Source organism: Erythrolamprus reginae, chromosome 2 (assembly GCF_031021105.1).
Source record: "Erythrolamprus reginae isolate rEryReg1 chromosome 2, rEryReg1.hap1, whole genome shotgun sequence".
Lineage (NCBI taxonomy): Eukaryota > Metazoa > Chordata > Lepidosauria > Squamata > Dipsadidae > Erythrolamprus > Erythrolamprus reginae.
In genome coordinates this window covers 115,331,718-115,342,976 of record NC_091951.1, presented here as the reverse complement: position 1 = coordinate 115,342,976, position 11,259 = coordinate 115,331,718, and the positions used below count along the sequence as shown (strand labels likewise).

General features: G+C 40.7%; 1 protein-coding gene across 1 annotated transcript; it reads right to left on the bottom strand.

The window, feature by feature from the left end:
• Positions 1 to 7,839: 7,839 nt before the first annotated feature.
• CDKN2AIPNL (CDKN2A interacting protein N-terminal like) lies at positions 7,840 to 10,797 on the bottom strand. Its single transcript, XM_070735866.1, has 3 exons — positions 10,426 to 10,797; positions 8,852 to 8,950; positions 7,840 to 8,029 (listed from the first exon to the last, which is right to left on the bottom strand). The coding sequence occupies exons 1-3, from the start codon at positions 10,638 to 10,640 to the stop codon at positions 8,011 to 8,013; spliced, it is 333 nt and encodes a 110-aa protein (XP_070591967.1). The 5' UTR covers positions 10,641 to 10,797; the 3' UTR covers positions 7,840 to 8,010.
• Positions 10,798 to 11,259: the final 462 nt, after the last annotated feature.

Below are 11,259 nucleotides of genomic sequence, written 5' to 3'. Positions count from 1 at the left end.
CTGTAAAAAGTCAAGTAAAACACTCTGAACATTCAGCAAATCTAAGAGTTGTTGATCCCTTAGATTTAAATATTTTAAAATACACTAAAAGTATCAGTATCCAGCAGGAACTCCATAAGGAATTATGTTGCGTCAAAATCAATGGGGAATATTGGTGAGTTGTGTATGAGCAATAGATTTTTAAAAAACTATTATTCTCTGCTGGGATGTACTGGTTTCTGCCTTCTTTTAAGAGAAACAAACACATATTTCCAACAGCAATGGGATAGATGTTTCCCCCTTGGACTATTCTCTATCAAATTTGCTATGAGAGTTTGCAGGATAAATCCTGCAAACTGCTGCAAAATTGATAAGTAGACAAGTAGATTCTAATATAAAACAGCTGTGCTTTTATGGAAATTTGCTGGAATATTTTCCATTCCATGTAGCTCTACCCAGAACAATTACTAGATTTTTATCCTGCCTTTTCTGTATATAACTCAAGGCAATGAACATGCCTAATAGCTCCGCCTTCTGTTTTCCCCAAAACAGTCCTGTGAGATAGGTTGGGCTGAAAGGCCAAAATTGCCCAGCCAGCATACATCCCTAAGGGAGACCTAGGATTTACAGTCCCTTGGCTTCTACACCAGCACTTTAATCACTGCACCAGACTGCCTCCCTCATTTGAGAATGAAAATGCAGTCTCGTTGATGATATGAGAACATGCGTCTAGGTCAGGCTGTCAAACTCCCAGCCCCTGGGCCAGATGCATCACACATTGGCCACACCCTGTTTAGCAAAGAGGGAAACATTCCCGGAACATCACATGGGGACGACGTGAGTTTCATACCCCTGTTCTAGCTATTCCTAACTAGAGGTCTTGGCTGGGAAGATGGCTGCAGGAATATAACACATGCACATACATGGGAGCACATAGAATAATAAGTTCTTCATCCAAATGAACTTCATTCTAGAATAAGGTGTAATATATAGAAAAAAGCAATTTGACATAAAAATTGGGTAGAAAACATTCTCATAAAAGTGCATTTTAACATTGTTATCTCTTTTACTGAGCGGCTTTTTCAGACAAAAATGATTGGCTAACCACATTAGATAATAAGATCATGCACAAAACATATTTCGCTAAGCATAGTTCTATGTTCAGTGTGGGATACATTTAGTCCAGAGGGGGGATTCATATAATTTCCCTACTGGTTGGACAGGTGTTACATATTGAGACTACCCAGTCTATTCTCAGGTCCGCAGAAGCGGCAAAATTGAGACTGCTGATTGGTTGAGCCATCTGTCAGTTCCCTATAAAAGGGGAAACTGTCAGCTTGGCTCTCTGCTGGATCTTGTTCCATGGTGGGTTCCTCCTACTGCCATACCGATGTGCTGCACGCACATTACAATGTTTCACATGCATGTGTGTGTCCCCTTGTATGGTTGTGCTTCTGTGCATGCACAAAAAATTCACTCAAAATCATGTTCAGGGAAGTATCCTCTCACAGAACCCCCCCAAAAAATATTGGGCGCGGTGAGCGTCTCATGTGATTTTGCTTCCGTACATGTGCAGAAGCAACACCCCCCCAAAAAAATTAGCCCTAAAAATGGTTCCGCATGGACTTGCAAAGACAGCACCGGAGCTGTCACACGCAAATTGCGCTATCAGCAGCCACTACCAGACTACCGCACCGGGGCGCACTGGTAGGAACTCATCTCTGATCTTGTTCATAGTTTATAATAAAGAGCTGTTTGTCTTAAGCCTGTCTCAAGCTTCTTCAGTCCCAGGACACCACAACTGGCGATGAAGATGGGTGTTCTGACCCAGCTGCTGAACCAAGGAACATAGCACAAACTGCATTGAAACAGACCTTGTTTTAATATTTACAAACTACTAATTAACTTTCTTAGTAGTTATTTTTTAAAGTCAATGAAATGGTAAATCAGTCTTTGTGGTACAACTGCTGTTAATAATCCTTCTTAAAAGCTGGCAATAGTCCAAGTAACAAGAACCCAGGTTAACAGGAGATAAGCCATTCAATCTTACTGTGGTTGGCAAAATGCCAACAAGCAATTTGCAGGAAACCAGATGACTTTCAAACACGAGCTGAACAGGAGTTTTGTGATCAAAGACCAAGGTGGAATGAACTGAGTTGTTTCCTGCAAATTGGCCAATCCTTTTCCTCATTTAAATAGGCTATGGGAGTGGCCAATTATCCCCAAGCCTTACTCCCGAGTAGTCCTTCTCCTGAGGAGCCATTCCTGCTTTTTGGCAGCTCTGCACTCAAGCGTATTGAGAAAAAGCTTCTACTCTTCTTCTGCCCTCGTGACAGTCTTTGGAGGTTCTGTAGGCCCTGGTTGACTCCCTGCCTCTGGCACCAAGTCTTCTCCAACCTCCCCACTGTCTGACTCAGGTGCTAGCTGATAGGCCACTGGCGAATCACTACACCAAACTCATTTTTGTCGGATTCAGTTACCAGTTGCACAGACTACTGACAGCCACAACAGTGGGATATGGAAGAAGACTGAACAAAAAGCTGAAAGAAGATGGTGGAGATCCAGCCAGGTGGCAGAGAATGGCAGCCTTTTTGCACAGCAAAATTCAAACTGCATAAACTGAAATATCAGCGTTCCATGCACCGACTCCCTTCAATCCAGTGGAGAACTGGGGGTTCTACATGATCCGATTCAAGTGTTTCTTAGAGACCAAGGATCTCCTCGGCCTGGACATTCTTCCTTAGCCACTCTGGCCATGAGGTCTTCAATAAGAATATAAGAATATAAGAAGAGCCATGCTGAATCAGGCCAAAGCCCATCGAGTCCAGCATTCTGTGTCACACAGTGGCCCACCAATTGTCCATGGGGATCTTGAGCAGAAAGAGAAAGCTAGACCCTCCCTATCACCTGACCCCCAACAAATGATACTCAAGGGAATCCTGCCTGCCTCAACCAACATAGAGGCGGCACATGGACATCCATTTCAATAACCACCGATACACTTGGCATCCATGAATCTGTCTAATCCTGCCTTGAAGCTATCCAAGCTGACAGCTGTCACGACCTCTTCTGGAAGTGAATTCCCTAAGCCAACGACCCTCTGGGTGAAGAAATATTTCCCTTGATTTGTCCTCACTTTCTTACCTATGAGCTTTAGAAAGTGCCCCCTTGTCCTAGTATTGTGTGATAGAGAAAAGTATTGTGTGATAGAGAAAAGAATTTTCTCTATCCACCTTTTCTATCCCATGCATGATTTTATACACTTTGATCAAGTCACCCCTTCAATATGGCCGAATCCCTGTCAGAGCCAACACCAGTAGAGATGGTTCCATGACAGATGCTGCAGAGCATGTTGCAGACACACTATGCTCCAGTACCCTACAAGGTGGTGAGACATCATGATTTCTGCCAACAGTTGCAGAAAGATGGGGAGTCCATCAACCAATGCATGGTGGCATTGAAAAGGCCACGATGCATTGTGAGTTTTGGGACCTAGATGATGTCTTTCTGGACCAGCTAATTGTAGGGTCCAAGACATTTGCTTACAACGCAGTTTGACCAATTTAATTCAGCAGACAGCATTGGACGAGGCAAGGGTGACTGAGTCTTCCAACAAAGCCACAGAGTCACTTCACCAATGAAGCATGCCAGCACCCCAAAAACCAATGGCAGGAGCCCACAAAAATCAATGCCTGGATGACCCCGAGGATGACAGTGGGGAAGAGGTCTACCTTACAGACCGCCGCTGGAGAACTGATCTCTGCTGGATCTTGTGCATAGTTAAAATAAAGAGCTGTTTGTCTTAAGCCTGTCTCAAGCCTCTCCAGTCCAAGGCCACAACCAGAAGCACTGAAAATGTGAGCGTGGACTTGTGCATTTTGCTTAGGTTGTGTGTGTGCCTTCTGCACATGCATGCATAGCTTGCATGATGCACGTAGCTTGAAAATGTGGCTAAATAGAACGGCATAGTACCAGGGTAGGTGGGCGGGCCCACCAGTTCCGGTTCGCCCAAACTGGTCCAAACTGGCTGAATACCAACTCGATTTAGTCAAATAATCTCATTCCTTCTGGAGGGAAAAAATCCCACTATTCATCTTCTGTTAACTCTCCCAAAGGTTTCCACATAGTATAGTGTTCCCTCAATTTTCGCAGATTCAAACTTTGCAAATAGCCTATACCACGTTTTTTTTAAAAAAATTAATTTAAAAATACTTCACAGGTTTTTTTTCTATACCACGGTTTTTCCCGCCTGATGACATCATACGTCATCGCTAAACTAATAATTTTTCCAAATAAATAACAAAAAAAATAATTATTGTTAATAAATAATTATGTTTATAAATATCAGGATCACTAAGTGTCTTATTCAATGGTGAGTACCAGTAATAATGGTGAGTACATTATTGTTAAGGGAATGGGAAATGGTAATTTAGGGGTTTAAAGTGTTAGGGAAGGCTTGTGATGCTGTCCATAGCCAAAAATGGTGTATTTACTTCCGCATCTCTACTTCACAGAAATTCGACTTTCGCGGGCGGTCTCCGAACGCATCCCCCGCAAAAATCGAGGGAACACTGTATTCAGCAAGCCAGAATTTATATGGGATATATAGGGATGGGAGAAAAAAATGTGAATCCTTGTATTGAAGTTATAATGTGATCAGGGTTTTATGTAAGTTGTACCCATTTATAGATTTTGTTTAAATAACACTCCAAACAGTGCAGTCTATCATGTCTTTATTGAACATACTGAATCAACTTTCCCCCTCCTTTTGAAAAAGCCCTAAGAAAACCAGCTAAGTCAGTGATTGCGAACCTATGGCACACGTGCTACAGGTGGCATGTGGAGCCATATCTGCCAGCATGCAAGCCGTTGCCTTAGCTCAGCTCCAGCACGCATGTGCGTGCCGGCCAGCTGATTTTCAGATCGCACAGTGACTCTAAGAGGGTACTTTCAGCTTCCGGAGGGCCTCCAGGGGGCAGGAGAGGGCATTTTTGCCTTCCCTGGGCTCCAGGGAAGGCCCTGGAGTTTGGGGAAGGCAAAAAACAGGCCCACTAGAAGTTGGGAAATGGCCCATTTCCAGCCTCCAGACGGGCAGGGGAGGCCATTTTCACCCTCCCCAGGCATTGGATTATGGGTGTGGGCTAAGTCATGTGAGAAATTCCAATCACAGGTATGAGTTTGAGGAGCCCCTTCTTAATAACAAATGCAACTGTGATTAGTATTAACATTGGAATTTGTTCACCATAGCAGGTTTATGAAAATGAATCATGCCTTAGTCAGGCGTCGCGGCAAACTCAGAAAAAGAGTGACTGGTGTTCCTGAGGAAATCCAGTTTATATTATAGATATATGAAGAAGTCAAAGGCAGTTAGAACATACTTTCATATCAATGATGAAATCAGTTGTTTTGGGGCGATTTGAGGACTCTGCAATGGTTAAATGTCTGACATTCCCCAATAGGTACTGTAAGGTACAGTATAAATAGCTATTGGTAAATGTAAGAGGTTGAGAACTGTAGGCCCCTAATGATAACAGGTCCAATACCACCATACTACATTCTCAGAAAAAGGTTGTGCCTATCCCATCCTTTCTAAATATGCAACATGCAGTGGATTGCAGAGATTGCAGTTCTGCATCAATATCACTTCTAGCGATGCCAATAAGCTGCCATCATTCTCATTTATCAATAGAAGCAGCGCTTCCCCAAACCACTCCAAGTCAGGTTCATCAAACATACTGTTTGATGAACGTACTTTCAAGCCAGAAAAAAGGGCACTCATTTCAAAGGCCTTGAGCTTAGATGGCTAGATAAGAAAAAGTAAATTCATGAAATATCTATCAGCTGTCAGCTGTCATGGTTAAGGGAAATGCCTCTTGCTAGCAGCCAACAAGGGGAGGGGAGCATATGCCTGCTTGTAGGCTTCCCAGAAGTATCTGGCTGACCTACTGAAAACAAATTTCTGGACTAATCGACCTTGGGTCTAATCCAACAAAGCTTTTATGTTCCTATGAAATCACATTCAATTCACTCCCCTCTCCCAACTCTAGCAAAATGTTGATTAGTAAGCAGAGCAGTCCTGCCATAAGAACAATTCTATGGTTGGAATCTCTATGTAGTCCAGTGGTCTACACCAAGGGAGAGAAACTTACTTCCCTTTCCTAGGTCTTTTAAAATAAATGTTTATCGGTTTTCCTCACAATAGTTGAATGGAAAGAATATTTAGACTTTTGGGGGAACTTAACTTCATGAATTCTAATCCTTTTTTCAACCCTTAGCCAAGTCTGACCATACAGTAGTTGCTAAGAATAGTTGCATAGTTATTATTATTATTATTATTATTATTATTATTATTATTATTAATTAGATTTGTATGCCGCCCCTTTCCGCAGACTCGGTGCGGCTCACAACAGTGACAAAAAACAATATATACTGACAAATCTAATAATTAAAATGTAAGATAGCAATTATACATTTAAAAATCTAAAAGCAAGGAACCCCAATATAAAAAAACATACATATCATGTACTAGGACTACATAGGCAGGGGGAGATGTCTCAGTTCCCCCACGCTTGACGACAGTTCCCAGTCGTTTTGTAGTAGAAGGCTTACTATTAAGTGTAAAATAGATTTTAAAAAGAAAATCAAGGGGAAAATCTTGCTCATTTTTGCATCATCATCATTCCCACCAACTGCAGCTTTCAGACACTAAAAATATGTAGTGTTCAACTGCCAGGTGTCAAAACATTGTCTATTCCTAAACTGTATTAACAGAAGGGATAGCGTAATCCCTAGCATAATTTTGATGTAGAGCGATGCCAGGATAAATGCTGTAGAAAATTTCTGCAGAAAAGAAAAAAATGGATCCAGAACTGAATTTCTCCCACCCCACAATGGTAGAGCTGCTTCAGTGGGAAACTTTCTAAGATATCTTAGTTATCCTAAATAATCATTATATTTTCAGGAAGAATAAGGCAAGACCTGAGATAATAAAAAAGGAGGAAGCTGAACATTTGGTTTGGGGACCTATCTTAAAATTGCAACATTGGACTCCTTTTAGCTTTTAGGCCAGTATTTTTATAAATTCAGATTAGGGCAGTACTTTATATTAACTTAATCAATTTAAGGTCAAAAAGTACTGCTCTTTTACCAAGTCAAGTCAGTTTAGCAATACTGCTATTTTTTGAATCCAAGAGTTCAGAATAGCGTTATAGATAATTCAAACATCATTTGAATTCAAGAAACTTTCGTATGGATAAAGATATAACAGCCTTAATACCGAAATGGGTCATATAAGAGATAGTCTTTAAGTATAGTTGAACTCTAGTAACATCACAGAGAAGACCATGTCATTTTGTGTCAACCCAGATTTTAGGCAGCACACAATCACAACCGAAAGGCTTATCATCCAGTCCAGAAATAGATATTTTATTGCAAATGGTGCCCAATATGAAAATGGTTTGCCATTTTCTTCTTCTAGTTTTATTTTTCACTTTAAGAGTTAAGGTATTCCAATGTCACCTATCTAAGAACTATGTAGGTCTAACCCTATTTAAACTCTAAGGCGAAGCAAGATCAGCAAGGTACTGCCAGCTACAAGGCATATGTAGTAAGAAAGAGAAAAAATAGGCAACTCAGTGCTTTTGGTTTTTTAAAAAAACATTTATTTCTTACACCCAGCAAATTTTCATGCCTGTACATTCATTTCTATTATCCCCATTTACTTTTCATTGTTCCTTCTGTATCCATACCATATAACTGGTACCTTAGGAAATGTCACATCAGATTTAAATCTATCTGAAGGGCTGGTGTTGGGGGGGGGGGGGGGCAGAATATCTAATGATAAATAAATGTAAGTACTAGTTTTCTTTTCTTCACTCTTTATTATAATCAAAATCTGTACATAATCTCTAAGCATCCAGTATGAAAACAGTCTAATCTAAAATGCATCTCAGAGGTGATGTTTGAAGTATCCAGATCAGTCTTCAATATAAACAGATTGTGTAGTAGAACAAAAGCCTGGCATTTCTTCTCCTAGGCACTAGTATTGATTCTAAAAAAAATGCATAGTAGAAAGCCCATTAAGTATATTGCAATCATAGATATCTGAAGTTCAGTAATTTGTATTGTTTAGTTTATTCAGGTATTACATAAAGGGCCTTAGTTATTAGAAATCCTACACAAAACATAATAGTTCTAAAAGCATTATTATACCAAACCTTTTAGGATTTAACTTAATCCCTAATCCCAGTTTATGCTAAATAATTGAATAACTGCAGACTGAGTATTGATTCATATAAACATTTCAATGCATGGCAGCCAGGAAAAAGTTAATGCTGCATTCCAGAAGCTATAGTTAGTACATCTTTGTTGGGTCAGTTATGAATACATACTGGCATGGCAAAGATTATGTATTATCAGAAGCATCATGTTCACCCAGCCATTTGAAAAGTGTGCAACAATAAATTTTAAATCATGATATGGCCTAAAAACCTGAATGCCACATAACCTATTAGCTTTTCACTTTGTTATTTTGCTGAAATTATTATAGCAAATCAATGAGCCTTTTTACAAACATTCAAATGTAAATATGCTCTTAATACAAAAGTATTATTGATGTCATAATACAAATGATAGGGCCTTTATTAGGAATACCCATCATAATTTTAACAAATCATAAAAGAACAATCTACTAGAATGGAGTTTGGGAAAGTTACACTAACTGGGCTTAAACACAGGAGGAGCTATTATAGATAGCTAAAATCCAATCAAGTGGTTATAGGGCTATTCTGCTTTTCTCTAAAATTGAGCATATGTGTAAAATTGCTGCAATAAAAGTTTTCCAAAGGAAACCAAAGTCTTGAATAATATTCACCTTTTGATTATTTCATCACGAGTTGTGAAATGTGGCACATCTTCCACTTCAATTCCATCTGCCATTTCTGTCACCTTCTCCAATAGATCTTTGTCATAGCTGTATAAAGAAAACAAAGGTTTATAAGGTATTTAATAGTCATCTACTCTTCCCACAATTCATATTTGCTACCAATAAAGTTAAATCCTTCCAATTTTATAAACAGCGCCCATAAAGTTGAGAAAAATTTGGGTGTTTTAGGACAGTTTTATAAAAATTAAGAACAAAAACTAAGCTAACTACAGGTTAAATACAATATCAAAGTTGCTTTGGATTTAATTACCAAGTTTCCAAACATATTTCATAAAAATTCTGTACCTTGTTCTTAGAAATAAAGCATAAATGAAATTTGGAAAGCAAAGTTACAACAAACCCTGCAAAAATACCAAAAGCTTCTAAACTTTCAGATTACTGTTTTTAAAACAGATTTTAAACATCTTTTTAAAAAATATATTTAAAAACCATCAAGGTGAACTTCTATCAACATTTTCCCCAATTGCTTCTAATTCCTCTGAACAAACTGACCTGTGAATAAGAGAAAAAGTGGCAAAATGCCATCATTGTCACCTTTTAAAAATAGTCTTGTTTTAATAGCATAGTATTGCTCTTAATGACCTTATGCAAGTTACCCCAAGGCACTTGATGGCTGAAGAATGAGAACAAAGTACTTAAAATAAGTGGGTGGCCTATCTTAAAATAGTACCTTCCCATTTTTGTATAACAGCACAATGATTCCTTAACATGGGATGAAAGTACAGTCCACTGTGCTGGGAAATATACTGTAACTCAGTGTTTCTCAACCTTAGCATCTTGAAGATATTTGGACTTCAACACCCAGAATTCCCCAGCCAGCATTTGCTGGCTGGGGAATTCTGGGTGTTGAAGTCCAAATATCTTCAAGTTGCCAAGGTTGGGAAACACTGCTGTAACTTGCATGGAACAATCTATTATCAGATTCAGCATTATCTGAGACTCATCATAATGGATGGATTGATTAATGGATGACAGGAAATACACAAAATTGTTGGACAAGAATGTGCAGCATGTCAATTTCTACCTGCATTCAGAGCAAACAACTTCAATAAATCCTGTCATGCTACTCTGGTTAACTTTATTTCAACGTCTACATACATATTTGTATACATACTATTTTCCCTCTAGAAAAAAAACATGTTTGTGATCCGACTGTATTTTTATGTCTGAATACGCTTATTTCCCTTTCACTACCTGTCCTGGTAGGAAACAGGTGAAGCGACTCTCAAACCCGCCAGTATAAAGGAAGCGGCTTCTCTTACTGTGACGTAATCCCTTTAAAAAATGGGCGGTTAAGAAAAATACCGGGCAATCCCAGCGCATGCGCTGAATGAGCAAACGGTAGGTAGCCTACTCCTCGCCACCGCCTCCCCCCGCTAGCGTTTCCCTGGCGCAGCATCGGGAGACAACTTCCATCCGTCCCAGCTGGCCGCGACGAGGGCCCAGTTGCGAGGCCCAAAATATGTGGACGCCACGCGAGCGAAGGGACGAGGAGGCGGTACCTGCATCCCAGGAAGAGATGATTGGCCCAAACCATGGAGAGGGAGAGCAGCTGGTCCATACACAGAGGAGTGAGAGCCTCCCCGCCCTCCAGCGGGCTATTGCGCAGGATGAAGGCGCGCCGCGCTTGCCAATGTTTTTCGTTTTCCGAGTAGGAACGGAACTGTTCTGGGAATTCTGCCTCGGTCTCGGGCGCGACCTCGTCTCCTTTTACCATCCTTCCCTCCTTTAGCCTGACCACCAGGAATCGGAACTGACGCCTTTTAATGGAGCAACAGTTTGGCGAGAAGGCAGAGTGCCGGCGTTGCCGCTCTGGCCGTCAATCTCCACTGCTCTTACTCCGGTCCTGGGGCTTTCTTAATTCCACCGAGCTGGCGTACTTGGCTGCGCAGTGATCCGCATGCGCAGATAGACAGTGTGGAGTCATCTTTGTCCCTGGTCGCGGCTGGCATGGTTCCACGAAGGATGATGTGTCAGGGCTAAGAAATCTAGGCCTCTAAAACCCAGACGACCACTAGATGGCAGCAAAGAATACTGAGGGTTATACCGCTGCGTTGCTACCGTCTGGAATTTTGCAGCCCAGGCATAGCAGATTTTGTCCCCAAAAAACACTCTCACTGTGATAGAACTACCTCATTAATTCATCTGCTTAATGTTAATACATCTTAGTTACTTCCAGCTGCTCTGATTGGAGTGCTCTTATAGCTGCACATAGGTGGCTTGTTTTCTACCCTTGTCACTCAACCAGAAAGAATTATCACTGGCTTGACAGGCCATTTTACAACTAGTAATTATCCTACTGCCAACACATTATGTGAAGACCTCGGTCTCTAGAG

What these genes read in the sequence shown, in the direction of transcription:
- CDKN2AIPNL (XM_070735866.1), bottom strand. Translation starts at nt 10,640, where the DNA reads ATGGTAAAAGGAGACGAGGTCGCGCCCGAGACCGAGGCAGAATTCCCA. An exon ending in CATCTCTTCCTGGGATGCAG is followed by an intron (nt 8,951 to 10,425) that starts GTACCGCCTCCT and finishes TTCTTTATACAG; the next exon opens with CTATGACAAAGATCTATTGG.